At 36.6% G+C, this 18,363-nt stretch overlaps 1 protein-coding gene across 3 annotated transcripts in view; it reads right to left on the bottom strand.

The window, feature by feature from the left end:
- Positions 1-13,058: 13,058 nt before the first annotated feature.
- The window catches only part of Pcdh17 (protocadherin 17), a 93,168-nt gene continuing 87,863 nt past the window's right edge, over positions 13,059-18,363 (bottom strand). For 2 of the 3 annotated variants that reach the window (XM_029541513.1, XM_029541514.1), the window contains exon 5: positions 16,547-17,325. In XM_029541513.1, the coding sequence (XP_029397373.1) occupies positions 16,643-17,325 (683 nt within the window). In that variant the 3' untranslated portion in view covers positions 16,547-16,642. Of the gene's footprint in view, positions 17,326-18,363 lie in introns of all 3 variants that reach the window. The other variant, XM_021203513.2, reaches the window with a different exon arrangement.

The raw sequence follows: 18,363 nt of genomic DNA, 5'->3' as shown, positions 1-18,363 counted from the left end.
TAATCAGGTAATGTCACACTATCAGCTTGAGTACAAGCAGCTCGATGTGTCCATATTTCTAAATACTATGGTGTATGGCAGGAAAGTATACAACTTTTATTTTGTAAGATAGCAATTAATTATTAAGCAATTAATAGTAATTAATAAGCTGTGGTGGATTGCATAAGAATTGCCTCACAAGCTCACATATTGGAAAGCTTGGTCACTAGATAGTGACAGTATTTAAAAAGTTTAGCTGTGGCCTTGATGGAAGAAGTGTGTCACTGGGGGGAGGGGGCGCTTTGCGGTTGCAAAATGCCTACTAAGCCCCCAAAGCCCTCCCCCCTCTTTCCAGGTGAGACTCTAATACCTACTTCTACAGCACCATGTCTGCCTGTGTTTTGCCATTATCCCTACCATGAATATAGTAGAGTAACTACTGAAACTGTAAACAGGTCCCAATTTTTTATAAAAGTTGCTGCCTACTTTGATGTTGTCTATTCACAGAATACTGAAAAAGACACAAGTACGTGGTTATATTTCATTTTGTGTATTTGGGTTACCAAACTTTTCATTTAACTTCATTTTTAAAACATGTAAATCACAAACAGCTGCAATGTAAAGTATTAGTAATATTTTTCTGTTAAATTCTAAAAGTCTGATCTGATGAAATATTAAGTAAATTTGTCCTAGAAAGTTTGTTCTCTCAAAATGTATATATATATATATATATATATATATATATATATATATATATATGATTGATTTCACTTGAAAACACAGGTGAGGAGTTGTTTTATTTTAGGGTTCAGGGGAATTCAGAAATAAAACTACCTTTTCCAGAATAAGTGCTGATATTTTCAGTAGTGCTGACTCTGCCTGTAGAAATGTAATTAAATCTAAAGTTCCTATTTTATATAAGCATTTAAAAGTGTCCTAACAGAAGAATTCAAAGGAAAGAACACTGAGCACTTACAATCCTCCCCCCCCTTCCCACTCACAGAGATCCACCTACATCTACCTCTGGAGTGATAGGATTAAAGGTGTGCCAGCCACCACACATATCCTAAATTTCTCTTTTGACAAAAAGGTGTTTTTCTCAGGCAGTGTGCTGTTCTAGTAATTTGAAGTCAATGCTATGACTTCAAATGCTTCCTATATAACATAGCCTTTTCTAAGTGGCTCCTATAAGTGCAATCCTACCTTACCTTTCCTCCGTGTCTGACTTCATTAACTTAGAAAGTTTCAGGTTGATTTTTGTTCCCTATTTCCAACTTTGCTGTTCCAAATGACAAAATTTAAATGTTTATTATATGTATTGTGGGTGGGGCACATACTTGCCACAGTATGCATGTGGAGGTCACAGGGCAATTTGTAACATGTTTTTACATAGTTTTGTATTACCCTCTAGGAGATGTCGATTCCTTCAGGTTTTTTTTAAGTCATTTGAATCAAAGGACTGCCTTTGGTATCCAGTCATCTGTTCTCTCCTATGCCTTTCTCCTCTCCGCCCTTCTCAGATGAAAGTACGCAAGTTACTCTGTCATTTTGCCACTAGCTGTGTTGGGGTCTCCTTTAGTTCAGACATACTGTGGGGTCGTGAATCCCATATCTACCCATTTTGCAAACTATTCATTGCCAAATGCTTAGTACACTTGCTCTTGGTGCAGCACAGTTCTGAATGATTGTGTGTGAGATATATGGAAAGTTCAGTTCATGATTCTAAATAAGAAATGTGATACACACACACACACACACACACATACACACACACGTGTGTGTGTATGTGTGTGTGTGTGTGTGTGTGTGTGTGTGTGTGTGTGTGTGTGTGTAATTTCATTGACATGATATGATTTTCTGCATTTTTGGGTTGACATTTTTAACAATTGTATTATATAGCAAGGTTCAATTACACCACATGGCATTGATTGTTGTATCTAATAATGTGAAAAAGATAAAAGACAATGACAAGAAATGGTAACATGGGAAAGCTAGGGAAAAGTATATCTCTTGTTCAAAACTAGCTAATAAAATATCATGAGATGTACCCAATGAACATATAAAGGACACAATCTGTAAGTGCTTAAGAAGTATTTTTGGTATTAGGTAGCATGGACAACTTAGAGAGTGCACTTAGCAAGAAATGAACTGATTGGATATGCTGTGCAAGTTTGTAAGCAGCCCACATGACAATTAACTATTTGGAAATATTTAATGTCTATATACATCTTTCATACACTATCTTACTCTTTGGCAAGTTTTGTATTTCACATTTGATTCTTATGTTCACTTGCAAGTTTCTCAGGATTCACAATTCAAAGAGATTCTGTTGAAGGGAAAATGAGTCTGTGATTCAGAATTCAGCAAGTCTAGTCCCTGCAGAAACTTGGCAGAGGATAGAATCAGTTCTTCGGATGCCAAATTCAGTGGCCCTAGGCCAGATGCTAATTTTGAATGCATGGCACACATCACTTTGTGTCTCGATTAAGCCATGTCTGTGAGTCCCACGCAAGCACAGTACTGGGTCTCATAAAACACATGTATTAATGTTCAATGTATCCTTGATTTAAATGTATTTAAATGTGTAAATGAAATTACTTCTTGTACGTCACAGCTTCTACACCTTAGAAAATAAACTACCAGGATTTAATTGACTTTCTATTATTGTTTACTTTCCTTGATATTCATATTAATTTTGGTGAGTTATTATCATAGGGTTTCAGAAAGAACTAGTCTCAAATTTATAAATGAGGCAAGAACAATATAAGGTTATTTTTCCTACTTGTTTGCTATTTTAGTATATATTACACATGTATAGTTCTTAAGTAAGTCAGAAGTTTTCAAACAGATTAGTAAAAATTAGGGAGCAAGGAAAATGAAATGTCTATTGTTTTTTATGTGATCTTATTCATATCTCTATTTTCTGACCTTGATATCTTACCAGAATGGTTTCCTTCCCTTTTTATCTCGGGATACTATTCCACCAGCTTCTAAAACAACTCTATTCCTTCTGCTGCTGTTCTCATCTGGATATATATTGTAAACCCACACATTCATTTGAAATTAAAGCAGAATGAGATAGCTAATACAGAATTTTTAAATAAGAGTTAGAGCTACTGAATAACAGGACCAATGTGCTGGTATTTACCTGATTTGGTGCCAGCATGCTCAACTTGCAGCCGAGATTAAAAAGAAAAGAATGATTGAATTAATCAGATGCCCCTGACCCTGTGAGCCCTAATAAAGCAAAGGGTTCTTGTAAATCTATTCTCTGAGTTTTATATTAAAGGATTCTCTAGATATGCTAACAATTAAGCAAGGGTAGTAGGGGAACTTACTTATAAGAAACCTTAGTTAAGCGATCAATTTTTGCGTAACTTTTTTCCTCTATGTAGGTTTCTCTGTCTTTCTGTGTAGCTCTTATGTGTTTTATGTAATTTAGACAGCATTGGAATAGAGGAGAGTAAATGTCCAGGACTGAATTAGAAACTGATTGCACCAATGGCTTTTATTCTAGACCATCGTCTTATCAAACATGCTGTTACATTTTTAATCTTATTTTAAGTTTATTGTTTAGGATTAAGGGGTAAAAGCACTGGGCACAAATTATACTGTTGTTTTATAACTTCCTTGAGATGACTTATGGGACAGATGTGGAAAAAGAGGACACTCTCTGAGGCACAAGAAAAGGGTGTGCCTTCTTTTATCCCTATATATTCAAATGACTGGGAATGTGTCCTATGTAAATCATGAGTATTGTGTAGTCACATATAACGGAGATGAGATTGAGGAAGTCTGACATCTCTTAATTTATTTATTCCACCAGTGTAATGCTAGTCACCTCCTGGTTTTATTATACCAATTTAATGCCAGCCATTTCCTGTTTTCATTAGACCATTGTGATGCTAGCCTCCTACTGTTTTCATTAGTGCAGGACTGTGTAATGGCAGCCACCTCGGGTTTTCATTATAACAGAGCTGTATGGTGCCAGCTGCCACTTGTTTAACTTTACTGAGAAGCATTTGACCATGGAGTACCTACTTCCACAAGCTAGTGGCAAGCAAGGGAAAGGCCTACAGGGTTCTGGTGAAATGGCAGCAAGGTGATGCTTAACTGACTTATAGGCTACTAATGGTTACCAGACACGGTCACCAGAACCAGCTCAGGAAAAACCATAAGCTGAGCATCCACTTAAAGTACGATTTGACAGTTATTTTTCCATTATTTTTGTTTGTTTGTTTGTGTCTTGTCTTAGAACAGCAGTTCTCAACCTGGGGGTTGAGACCCCTTACAGTTTTGAAAAACGGGGCTCACCTAAGATCATGGGGGAAACAGATAGTTACACCATGTTTCATAACAATAACAAAAGTACAGTTATGAAGTAGCAACGAAAGTAATTTTATGGTTGGGGTTTACCACAACTTGAGACACTATATTAAAGTGTCACAGCCTTAGGGAGGTTGAGGACCACTATTTTAGAATAATCCCTTCTTAAAAAGATTTTCAGTAGTCGTTTGAAGTCATGTCCTGTGGTCATGGGCTAATAGATTTATGCTACTGGTATGAATTGCGAAAATCAATAGCATTCATTGAGAGCTTGCAATATGTCAAGCACAAGGGTTTAAGCTTTCTATCCATTATCCCACTTGCTCCATACATTTGCTCTAAGAATTGGTCTTATTCATGATTTATAACTAAGGAGGCTAGAGTAGGTAGCAGGTGATTCAGGAGTGCTCAGCTAATATCTTCTGCCTAAGATTAAATACTAGCTTTGGTTTTGTAAAACATACAGATTTTTCTTAGCTTTTCAGTTTTTTTAGTTGGAAAGAAGTCCAAAACGATATGTATAGGTAAGTAGGTATAAGCCTTCTCCAGTCATTGCAAAATGAGGGACTAGGCCCAAGGACTGCATTTGGCCACCCCTTCCCCCCACCCCCNCCCCCCACCCCCACCCCACCCCCCGCGATAAAAGGTCACATGACTTGAGAGTAGTAAGCTAGAGTCAGTGTTTTCCTTCATCAGGCCAGGCACAGCTCTCATGGGAGTGCCTAGCATCCTCTTCTTTCCCTCCCTAAAGACAACCTGAAATACTCACAGGTCCGATCCTCAGCGAACCCATGTAATACTGCGACAAAATTTACAAAGACAAAGTGAATCTGGTTAATTACCAGCTTTAAATGCTTTTGTTTGATTTTTACATTCTCCTAGTTGTGTACCTAGTATAGGTTAATTTATAAAATGTCCCAAGAATATATTTTAGTAGTCAGTATGGTACTGAAAATATAAACTTTTAGATACTTTTTTTAAAGGAATTTTTTTAAATTTTTTAAAAACCATCGTTCCACGAAAAATGCTTTGTGAATATTTTCCCATTTGTTACTTTTTAAAACTCTCAGGTAGCCATATTAATAATTTTACTGAATAATGTAGTTGACAGATGTGTGTAAGATGCAAAGCTTGCTATGGACTGTAACATGTCGGGGTTCTCTGAGAAGCCAAGTTCTACCCATATGTTAGGGGACTCTAGATGACTATAATGAGTCATCTTAAAATGGCAGCTGTCACCCCTATGATTTAATCCTTGAATAAGAAAAAAAATAGACTGATAGGGAGGCAGCCCTGTAAGAAAGGGAGCACACATCCACATATTTTATGCTCTTGGTAACAGAAGGAGGTCTGCTAATAATATTTTGCCGTATTAGGCTGTCACCTACAGTCGGGATAGGTGTCTGCTGTGGTCAAAAAAAAAAAAAAAAGTCAAATAGGATCAGTGGTATTAAAGGTAGCCACCTTTAATAGGTTATTGCAATTTTTGCATGTCTCACCTGTCTGTAACATTTCCCAAAATAAATTCACCCTCTCAATGAACTTGGTATGGCTTAGGCAAATTACCTTCATTGAACTGAAAGAATCAACTGAAGACAAAGGGAAGGAGTAGAGATTGAAATAAAAATTGTGACCCTGTAAGAGAGGGCAAGAATTGTCAGTTTGTGTTCTGTTTGTTTGAAGCTCTATCCTGTGTGCTAGATTCAGTGCTGCCAAGTGAGGGTGGGTGGGTACAATGCTTCTAATAGTCATTCTCAGTTCCAACTGCTTCTCTTTTCTTAGTTTTGGTGTTCTATCTCACTAAAATGGGGCAGGTGGCATCATAACATTTGCTGTGAAATAAAATGCAAATTCTACTATGCAAATAGACCATTAGAAAGTAAATTAGCTTGAACAGTAGTAGTGTATCACAATTGCATTGCTTTGTAATACAGCAATATTTAACCAGGGAAAATGCATGCACGACTTGGTGAATGGCATCAGGTCCACTGGAAAGATGAACTTCAGAGCTCTGGCTCCGCTTCTGTCTTCAGCCTCTTCGTCAAAAGCCTCTGACTGAGAGAGTGCTGCTAGTCTATAGGAAATGCCAGAATTCATCCGAGGGAATAGACATTTATCTTTTAATGTACTTAGTTCATATTTATCCAAGGTAAGTGGAATTTCAGATGTGCATTGGCTATGGTAATTACTATTTATATTAATTGGCCTGTCAATGCATAGACTTTCAACTTTGCCACCAGAGTTCTTGTCACCCTTTTAACACATTACCATTATTATTTTAAAACTAGAGTCATTTCAAGTTCAAATTCATAAAATGTGCATTGGAACCGCCTACCCTGCATTACAGATGGGTAAAACAGAGTATGTGTCAAGAGAAATAAGACTTTTAAGAAACTGTTTGCTCTCACCTTCCCCTAACCTCATTTAGAATGTCAATCTAACATTTTTTTTTTTTTTTTTGGCATTTTTGAGTATTACTTTGAAAGAACTAAAATCAGTACTTGTGGCTGGAAGATGCCTAGAAGATCAATAAACACATCTATTCTGTGGCATCAGGTTTACACATGATCACTAACACCTGCTTGAACAATGTTTTTGCCTGATCTCCATTTCACATCATTGCCTGATGGTGCCAACTCCTGATGATGCCAGAGTCAGATTCCACGCACACACACACACACACACACACTCAAGTGACTTTAGTCCTGAGGATAAAAGTGGGTCACAGCAACTGACCTAGAAGATTACACCTTTGAGACAGCTCCCAATATGGATTCCATTCTTCACCTTTGGGAGTTGGGGAATTCTCTTCTGCCTTAGGGTGTGTACTCTAAACTCCTTTAGTAGGATTAGAAACAGGAAAAGCAACAGCTTTTTCATTCCATGGACCATTGGGCCTGATTAGAGCCAGAGATAAGACTGTCAGTTGGAGAAAGACATTGCCCCTGCCAATTGTCAAGGAAGACAGTGCAGAGAATTCCTTCGTGCTAAGGAATTTAGGATGTCCAAGACTCCTGTCCAAACACTGGATGAAGACTCGTCTATCCAATTAACATTCAAGATCAAATATTAGACCCTAGAGTTGCTCGTTTTTATGTTTTTAACTACATCATTTTATGTCATATACAGAAATTCTTAAACTGGTTATGGTGGGCAATTTGGAATTTTTTTTTTTTCTGTGTGCAGAGAGCCACCATGCACATTGTAGAATGTTTAACAACCCATTAGGATTATATCTCGTAGATGTCAGAACCCAAAAATGTATGTACCACTGTGATTTAATACAAAGCATTGTTAGTGTCAAAAAAATCCTTGAGGGAGAAATTGTTCCATTTTGAAATAACCGATGTAAATTCACTGATGCTCTATATTAGGGCCTGAAATATGTATGTTCGTATATTTGTGGAACATTATAGACACACTGTGATAGGTCTTTTCTGTGAGCCTGAAAATGCTGGAATAGCAACAGGAACAATTATTGGAATTATTCTACTAGCAGAATTCATGCAGAACATTCCAGGAGGTACTTAGAGAATCCAGGAATATTAAAAAGTTGCAATTCCAGGGATGGAAGATATCCATACCCTTGATTTTCACCTTCATATCACTTTTCAAAGCGTCAAATATGATTGCAGATTTTAAAGGAAGAATTATTTCTGGGAAGTTGGAAACACACATAAATACTCTGCTTATGGGTCGGAGCTGAGAAATTCAAGATTCAAAAGAGTTGGCACTCTCACTATAGCTGGACCAGACCCAAGTACAAGGTGCTATTAGGCAGCATCTTATAAAGAATGGATCACCAGGCAGCAGCAAGCTGTCCTAGTGTTATTTTCCTGAATTCACATTCAGCTTGGCAGGGCTTTGGCAGAACTCTTCTAGCCAGCAATGCTAATTCAGGTTCCCTTACATCTCTTCACCTTTACAATAAACATAGCTGTGGCACTGGATCATTTGCATCATCCTAACTTTAGCATACCCATCCAACCCTTCGTACTTTCCATATTAGAAAATACCCTGCCTTTATGTCTAAGTTGTTGTACACATCTGCCTCTTTGTCCAATATACAGCTCTGCTGTCAAAATCTCATCCTTCCTTGAGTGCTCAGTTCAAATGCTGCTGTTTCCGGGAAGCTGCGGCTGCTCCTTCCTCCTTAAGGTTCTTCAGCTGAAAATACTTCCATTTCAGTGTCTCTATTTTCTAAGCCACTGAGACTTATATTTCTCACATAGCATCAAGTACACATTAAGTTTTATAAATGCATTAATTTCTCAGTCTATGGTAATTATATAGAGGCAGAAATGACATTTAGTTAATGTGTGTCTGCCCCATTCTGCCAAAGTGTACAAGAATGCTCCACAGATAAGCATTGACTTAAGTTGGGAATGCCACATTCTCCAAAATGAGAAACCATTTTAACCCATTCTTTCATTTCCTTTTCTCCTCTGATTTATGAGCAGAGATGTTTTTGCACTTTCATGAAAATGAAGGGTATGTAGTAGATATAATGTTTGAATTATGAAGATGTTTAAGGGAGATGTGTAGGATGAGCAATCATAATAGTCTCCAAGGTTCTTTACTTATCTTCAGTCAATGTCAGCCTTTTAACATGATGAGGTCTTAATAAGAGGATCCCTTAATACATAGGAATAGGTAGTGATACAGCACAATCCTTCATTTTCCAATTGCTTGCTCAGTCTTGCCATGAAGTACTAAGACCTCCTATATTTTTTTTTTCTAAAATTCCCTATGACTGACCTATTTTCACTTTGTATACTTCCTGTTAGAAATCATTATGCATTTGTCAATCTTAACACTCCATGTGGGAGTTTGAAAATGGTTGCTTGTTTTCATATACCCCTAGAAAAGTTTACTGGAATATTTCCACTTACTAGTATAAGGTAAGCCCTTAATAACTCCACATCAATTTGAACCATATGGGCTTACAAAAGATATTTTAATAAATAGATGATAAAAATAAACGTGCATTCAGTTAATATTTATAGAAAGCTATGAAATGAAGACAAAATAAGATTATTACTTAAAGAGAGCTCACAGATATTCATTTACTTTATCACAAAATGCAATTGGTATGAGTCAGATTTTTAAAGGAAACAAGTTAAAAATCTAACTCCCTTAACATAAATATTTAGATTTAAAATACTTTAAAACATAGGAATAAAACAATAAGTATTCAAATATAATTTAAGAATTCTTAGATAATTAGTACTGAGCTATTTAAATGACTAGTGAAGCTAATGACTTTCACATCTGATCCATTTTAATACATATTTCAAAAATATATATAGTAATAAATCAACACTAAATAGGCATTAGCATAATTGGTCTTCTTGAGATTAAGACATGGTTTCTGTGAGATGTGTAGAGAGATAGTAAATTAAAATTTAGTTAATTTAAGTTTACTAATTAGAATCAAATCAAATTTATTTCCAATGAACTACAATGAGATCAACTTTGATAGTATTGCTGTCTTTCCATTTGAATGCTGAAAAGATGCAAAATTTACCACACAGATTTAAAGAGGCCAGTCAAGTCTAAATTTGTTAGGTGCCTGTTAGCTGTGTCAGAATTACTTGACTTACACTCCTTTATTTTATCTTAGTACCTTTTGATATTATCAGATTCTCATCCACTTATACAGATTTAGATATAGTTTTAATATGACTAGAGTGAATAGAATCATTCCTAGGAAATCGATTAATGATCCTATTAGTTAAGTGTATACGAGTCTCATGATTTAACAGAATTAAATGAACATCTGCATGATTGGTTCCAAGTGAGTGCATACTAAATTCACCAGAAAAAAAATGATTTTCTATCATATGGGGCTGGGGAGAGATAATAACATCAAAGTTTTATAACACTTTTAAAGATGATAATTAACCAATTACCAGTAATATCTGGTCTGAAGTCTTCTAAAACTGTGTTCTGAAATTTTAGAACATGCTTCTTTTGTCCTGCAAATTCCATGGCAGAGCTATAATATAGAACTTGGAAAAAATGGGGATGAGAATGAAAGGAAGAAAGTAAGGTAAAGACATACACAGTTTATTGCTCTTCCATCAAACAGTAACACACACACACACACACACACACACACACACGCACACACACATTTCAACGCTGCCAGCAAGTCATGGCAGCCTACTTCCTCAGCTTCCGAGGCACTGGGACGACAGACAGGCACACTTAGATCAAGGCAAACACGATGCCTACGATTCTGAAGATATCCATTTTCTTTCTTTCTTTCTTTCTATTTATTATTTATTTATTTATTTATTTATTTATTTATTTATTTATTTTCTTGGAGACTGAAAGAAGTTTTCTGCCTTCTGATTTATTCACTAAAATATGAGAACCATCAACATAGTAGAGATATAGGAGATTTAAAAGAATATTCTTATTAGCTGCACAATTTGAAAAAGAATGTTTTTTGATGATAAATTGAACATGGCAGACAAGATATAAAATACAGCAAGGTTATGGAATCTCGACCGGGCTATCAAATTAGAGGTCTGCTTTGAGGGAGAGCCAGGTGTTCTAGATCGCTGTCCTTGGATCTACCCTGTTGCTTTGGAGCTCCCAGTGGAGCCCTAATTCTATAAAGCTTTGCATCATAAAAAGCGTTTTAGAGCCAGAATTTACCCATATCAAGTAAGATCTGTGCTTGGTGATATGAGTGTCAGAGTAAACCATGAAAGATGTAAGATTAATTCTCATATAAACTCCCCCAAATGCAAATTACTTAAACAAAATATGACAAGCTATGAAACTAGAACAAAGTACAAAATTTGTATTGAACTTATTTAAAAAAATGTTTTTTTTTAAATTTGAGCAAATTATGTGACTTTAAAAAGCTACGAACTTGAAATATATCATAACAAAAATTAAGTTACTAGACTCAAATACAACTTAATGCATATGTGAGAAAGGAAGTAGATAAAATAAGAACTGGTTCTTCCCAAAATGAAATGTGCTGTTCAGAAGACAAAAATAAACAAACAATAGGAACATAATTTTTAAGTTAATGGGTGCTGTGTTAGGCTATAGAACCCACAGTAATGAAGAATTTGAAGATAATCTATTCACTGCGAATTGTACTTCGATGCGCCGTAGTGGCACTATTCGTGGGTACTTTATTTTTCTTAATATTTTTGTAAGAACTGTCTAGTAATTGTATCTTTGGTCATATATATGTGAAAATACTATCATTTCCGGGATATTTCACTGAGATATAGCAAGTCTTTCCAAAGCTGAGTTCAAAATCTCCTCCTGCGTTTGTCATATTCAGATAGGGTTCTTCACCTAAATGGTTTCATTCTCCCTCGACTGTGGTCACATGATTCACATGACTGAATTAACAATGTCTTCATCTACCTTTACATTGTAAAGCAGTGGACAGCAGAATAGACTAATGAAAGAGTAGGGCAATTCCTGCATTCACAGGTATTGCCAAGGTATAAACTGTAACGAATCTGCATACAAAATGTGCTTGTCTTAGTGCCTCTTTGTACCTTAGAATTCTTCTATATACTGGAATCTGGTTAATATTCAGTGAAACAAAAAGGCTGACATAGAGATGAATCAAAGTGAGAACAGGTAAAAGTATTCAATCTGCAATAAGTCTAATGTAGCATACAGTGTTGATAATGTGATAATAAAAATAAAACAAAACTGCCTGTGACGTCAAATATTATGTAAGTGTGAATTGTAAAGCCTGCCATTTATTGTGAAAAAGCAAAACGCAGCCTTTTGGGGGATAACTAATGAAAACCGAGGATAATCATATGACAAGTTGGGTGGATTAAAATTTGTCCAGTTGCTTTTTCCATCTGACTGCAATCCAGGTAGCACCCTGCATTCACAGTATATTTTGGGTGCATATTACATTGGTAGGCAAAGACATGATATGGATTCAACAAATGATAGCTGTAATGGTAGGAAAGGCTTTTGTTTACAGCAAATGTAAATAATGCAAGGTACAAGAATTCATAGATCATAGTTTCTATTTTCATTTATCCAGGATTGTTCATTTATCCAATATATTTGAGTGTTCACTTCTATTAGAAAATATTGACTTGTTAAGTAATTTTTAGCAAAGCAGATAATTAGCAAAGACCATTGTGATACCATATTTGGGGGTCTTCTTTGTGGTGTGCAGTAGAATGCATCACTTCTGCATTAATGAATCAAGGGAAGGCAACACCGCTATTAGTAATAGCTTTTATTCAGAGTCCTCATTTTCCAGACAGGTCACATGAAACACAGCCATTAAACAATAGCGTTGAGATAAACCATACAATGTATGCTGCTTTTGTTGTTGTTGTCGTCGCCGTTGTTCACCAATCACTTGGTGCAGCGAAGAACCTTATGAAACGATGGGACTGATAAATGCACGTAGCTAACCTGCAAAAACACTGGGGCCAGGAGAGTCAGACCTTAATCAGGCCGCATTCAATTATGTTTCAAATCAACACATCTTGATAGCCAAAACTCCGATGGAATTAATGCTCTGGTAAATGCTGCCTCTTGTCAAAAGAATATAATTAGACAATAATGAGTAGGCATATAGTATGCCAGTCCTTAGTCTATTTGATGACCCCATCAGATTCCACTCCATTAGTCAACAACCAGCTTTTAACCTGGTTCTCATAAAGCATACTGCTCATTACTACATGACTATTTTTTATGGTGCCTTTTTTTTTTTTTTTTTTTTTTTTTTTTTTTTGAGATTTTTTTTTTTTTTTTTTTTTTTTTTTTTGAGCAGTGCCTACATCCTTAAAAGGAAAGTCATGTTTTACAAGAGCCTAGGTAATTTCAGGAAAGCAATAATCAATTTCTCTCCCAGTAATTCAGTGAATCGATGGAACAAGGTCTAGTTTTTTGTGTTGTTTTCCATAAGGATAAGTTTGTCTGGTAAAGAAACAACATGAGAACCTTCTTTGAGAATATAGACGTCTCTTCGGTGTTTACTTTGATATAGCATAACAGTAATTCTTACTATGTTGAATTTTAGTGAAAACATATTCCTCATTAACAAATGGGGAAAAGATTTCATTACTGATGTTTTGTCTTTAGTTCACCACTATGCTTATTTTTTTTTTTTCCGTTTTGTGTCTTTTGCTAAAATTTCCCAAAATGAACAGTTTTCCTCTTTAAATACCTCTAAAGAATTAAAGGACTTTTTTTTTTCAGTGTGTGTGTGTGTGTGTGTGTGTGTAAAGCATTCTAAATTCCAGAAACCCCCTCAACTCCCCCCAATTATGTACCATCCATTACAGCCATTGTTTCCCCAACGGTATGATTTTGGCATCACAAAGGCTTCCATGGAAGCCAAGCACCAGAGTTCTGTGTTAAAGGCAGGTCCCAGGGAGATGAATAAAAACAAGATTCCCTCAGCTATAAAAGCTCAGAGTCCTGACTTGAACTACCATCAACTTGTAAATAAATAATCACTATTAAGTACAGATAATGTATTAAACAGCTAACACTAGCAGACCACTGGTGACAGCTTAGAGTCAATCCATCACGTGTTGGCACAACCAATTCTGAGACTTATATGGTGTTTCAATGTTTCAGACACTTAACAATACATTGAACAGCTGGTTACTTAGAACTAAGAAGTCTCAAAAACTAAACCTATTGTTTGTGTTGAGTTTACTTGCACACTGCTTGAGATGTCACTAAAGTGGTTATCTGAATAGTGAGAGAGAGGCAAAGCTCAAGATGACTACATGGAAACAGTTTTTCAACAACTTTCAACTATCTATCAAGCTAAATCAATTTGTAGTCTCCTGGTAAAAGCAACATCATAGAACAGAGACACACATTGTAGATACATAAATGGTCCAAAATATAGGGTCACTTGGGTTTCACATGTACACGATCCCCTTTTTTCTAATTAAAAACATGGATGGATAACAAAAAGCAGGAGTAGAAATGTAGAGAGGCTTTTACCAAGACCCCAATGCAGTTCTCAAGAGAATAAGGCTGAGGGGATCATCCACTCTTAACCCCAAAGCAATTTTGTGAGTGACATACAATCTAACTTTCCTGAAATGATGGAAAGATTTCCAGCAGATTTTTTTTTTTTTATGAATTAAAGAACTTAATTTAGTTCAAAGTTTGTTTTGCTTTTCTGTTCGTTTTTAGTATAAGGTTATTATTATTCTTGACATTTATATTATTTCTACACTGGCTTGGTGGCCAGAAAAGAAGGCACAGAAATCCCTCCCAGTTTGCAAATAATAATTTTTTTCCTGCTCCAGAGCACAAACAGCCTTTATTTAAGTCAGCACCACATTTTCCAAGGTATGGGCTCAAACTGTTTGCCATGAAGCTGTTAAATGCAAAAAAAAAAAAAAAAATGCTGAAGAGAAATGTCAATCAAGGCATTTCCCCATCTGCTACTACTTCTGTGAGTACTAATTTTATTTTTCCCAATTCCTGAAATTAGAGTTGTCTTAGCCTCATAAGGAAGGAAGTTGGAAACTTGCTAAATGCCACAGGAAAAGGTGAACCCAATGATGGAATAATGGGTATTGTTCTCAAAGAACACAAATAAAAACAGGCAGAAGAACACAGAGATAAAGTTAAAAACCTCATTTTGTTTAAGACCCAGACCTCCTGAGACACAACACACAACGCATGTAACCAGCACTGGTACTACACATGCATTAGAACACTTCATACGCTTACGTATGTGATGTGTACACACACCGGAACCACTGAAGATACTTTGAGAGCCAACCAATGTTATGATATCTACATAGGCAGAAGCTTCATGTTATGGAGAGCAAGGGGGAGGGGGGAAACTTCCAGGTATCGGTACAAATGTAATTTTTGTGATTTAGCATGACTTTAATCAAAGCTTTCTACAAGGACTTGCGCGGAACTATGACTGACAGATGTAGTTTTCTGACCTTTCAGTTAGCTCCATCGGCTCACTCAAACAGACTTTGAACAGAATTGTGTACTGTATACTTGGTAGACTATACATTAAACAAGAGACTTCGCTCTGAGGCCCTGCTCCCCACGCTCCACAGGGAAAAGGAAGCAGGGAGAAAACAAAACTCATAGAGTTCGACGGCTACCGAGGCAACACTCGCCATTTACAATATAAGCCCAAAGAGTTCTGCAACACAACTATATATTAATTTAATAAAATACACAATATAGCTCTTATACACTCAACAGTTTGGCTCATATGCACGGAATCTGCAATAAATCAATAAAAATATGTCATTTGATGTAAACACATTGAATCTTCTTACATCTGCACATTTAAATGGTCATGTGATTTGTTATGTCTATGTCTTTTTTTTTCACGTTCCTGAGCTATTTTAGTGTCCAAAAACTGTTTAAAACATTTTAGTTCTGTTAATTTTCTCTCAGTATTACTACTCATTGATAACCCATAATTCAGAACTGTTCAAATGTAAAATAAACTCACTGTTACTTATATCTTTGTTGGACACTAAAATGCTAAATAGACATTTTTAAATTTTCAAAATTTTCTTCTTTAATGAAGTGAATAGGTCTACATGTGTTCAGGACAACACAGACTATATCTTTTTACATTGAACTTTTATATGACATGAGGTGTCTTACAAATGACCAAGGGTTTTTGTTGTTTTATTTTTTTTTCTGTTTTGTTATTATTACATATTTTTTTTCTTTTGCTTTCTGACTAATGGTATGGAATGGTCTTTGTGTTTCTATGCTTGGCAGGTACTTTATACAGAAATGTTTACCACAAATATGTGTTAATGTTTGGTGTAGCTTGGACTACTGCAAGGTCTTTTCGGGACTTTCAGTAGAAGCCTGTGATGTCAGCTAGTAGTCCACCACAGATAACAAATATGACCCTGCTTTGTATGGGTTTCTAGGTAAACAGTTAAGTCAGCATCGATCTCGTGGGAGGACAGTCTTAGAGTGATCAGAAATACATTAAGTCTCACACTGCATACCTTCCTAACAGATTGTCAAAAGGTAACTTGTCCCATCCTCCTTTTTTTCGTCTTTCCAATTTCTTCTCTCTCTCTCTCTCTCTCTCTCTCTCTCTCTCTCTCTCTCTCTTTTCTCCTTTCTCCTTAAGCGTCATTAATTCTGTCCTAATATAAGTTTGGTCAAAACCATTGTTATTTCTGTAAAAGAAACAGCAGTGAAAAGAACATACTTGTGGGCACTTCAGATGTTCACTAAAAGCCTTAAAGCAGCACTGGTCCTTTGCCATCCCTGTAAAGTGGGTTTTCACAGGAAGTGATCATTTTCAAATCAACAGAAGAGACAAGAAAACACCAATGCCTTTTCCCCCTCACTTTCTCACAGCCACAGGGTCATTTCCCCGGCAGTCCTGCAAGAGCTTATCAATCTCTCTCACAACTTCTTCGGCATCCACCGACTCTCTGCCCAGATCTCTGGTGGGCTGCTCCAGCTGCTCCAGCACAGCTCCCATCTCGCTGGAATCCCTACTGGCTCGGGAATGCACATCCGCGAAGACCCTCGCCATCTGATCAGAAGCCATGAAGGAAGGGTCTCTTGGTTGCTTACTGGGTGACGGGTACTGACTGTCAGTGGGCAGGTAGGAGCTGCTTGCTTCTGCTAAGGCCCCCGGTTTTGCTTCACAGCCATCCAGGGAGCCTTTGGTTGAGGCGCAAGGCTCAATGCATGCCTTGGTTGGGCTGCTAGATGCTGAGGGGACCTCTTGGAGGAGAGGGCTCAGGGCACGTTTGGCTTTTAAATAAGGTTTCACATTGGCAATGAGAATAGTGTGCTCTCGCTTGTCTTTTCCAAATGTACAAAAAGTCTTTTTCCCAGTGGGATTCACAGTTTCGTAAGTCTCAGTCTCAACATTAGCTTCAACTGTGGGTACAAAGAGATTTGTGCGGTAATCTGCATTTTCAGCCTGATTGGCTGCAGGGAACTGTGGCATCCAACACCTATCAGAATGACCAAGCACTCGGCATTCATCTGTGCAATTAATGCACTCTTCTGGTTCTGCAAAACAAAAGAGAAAACAACAATCCGATCATTAGAGTTTCCTTGCCATTTCTACTGGAGGCTGCGATCAGCTCTCAGTGGGCTTGCTTGACCTCTGCTCTCTTAATTAAAAAGGAAAAGAAAACAATAATTAAAACATTTCAGGATGGTTGCATAAACCTGCTGGTTGAGACAATGGTTTTATTTTAAGTCTATTCTCTAGATATTAACGAATTCCCATAGCCTGGGAAGAAGTAAAACGTGGTCATGGGAGAGTGATTCTCTGTGGAGTACACCATCACTGTAACCAGATCCTCTGGGGAATTTAGTCTTTGTTCTATGTAATCCATGCTGGAGACAGAGAGCTTCAAAAAGGAAGGTCAGGATTCATTTTGTTAAATCAAAGAGGGTCAAGAGTGGATCACAGATTTTCATAATAAGTTCTAAGATACTTTAAAAATATTTGATCCTTATATTTGCAATTGTTACGTTGGTGACAGTCATGAAATAAAAGGGTTCCTTCCATAGCTGACTTTTTCCCTACTGAGAGTGGCAAATGGAATTTCCTATCACAATGTATTATGAATAAGCTTGTCAAAAGGGCACTTTCCTGTTTTATTATATATGCATGTGGATCTTGTAATCAATTCCCTTCACTTTCAGTTTTTGTTTTTGGTATAAGTGGGTGAAAAGGGCTTACTCAACAGGTATAGTTCAGAATAATGACACTTCATGATTTCCTGCTCAAAACAATAATGTCTGCTGTGAGAACTTGTATGTCCTTCTTTGCCAATAGACATGTGGACAATCTATATAAAGCATTATTTAATGATTCCTATTTTAAAGATGGTTAAGAGGAAACACGAAGTAAGATGCCTTCACTGTGATGGTAGCTATGAACTCCCTATTGGCCCCAATATTTTCAACCATGTATTTGAATTACATCTATTCAGTTGTTCCTTTCCTCTATGAATGGTTACTTCCCTTTTTTTAATCATACATTTTAGATCTGAGACTACTACTAGCAGAAGAGGATATTTACAATTTACCTCCATG

The sequence above is a fragment of the Mus pahari genome, chromosome 8 (genome assembly GCF_900095145.1).
Source record: "Mus pahari chromosome 8, PAHARI_EIJ_v1.1, whole genome shotgun sequence".
In the NCBI taxonomy this organism is placed as follows: Eukaryota; Metazoa; Chordata; class Mammalia; order Rodentia; family Muridae; genus Mus; species Mus pahari.
Note: the sequence above shows the minus strand (reverse complement) of the source record. Positions and strands in the feature narration are given on the sequence as shown.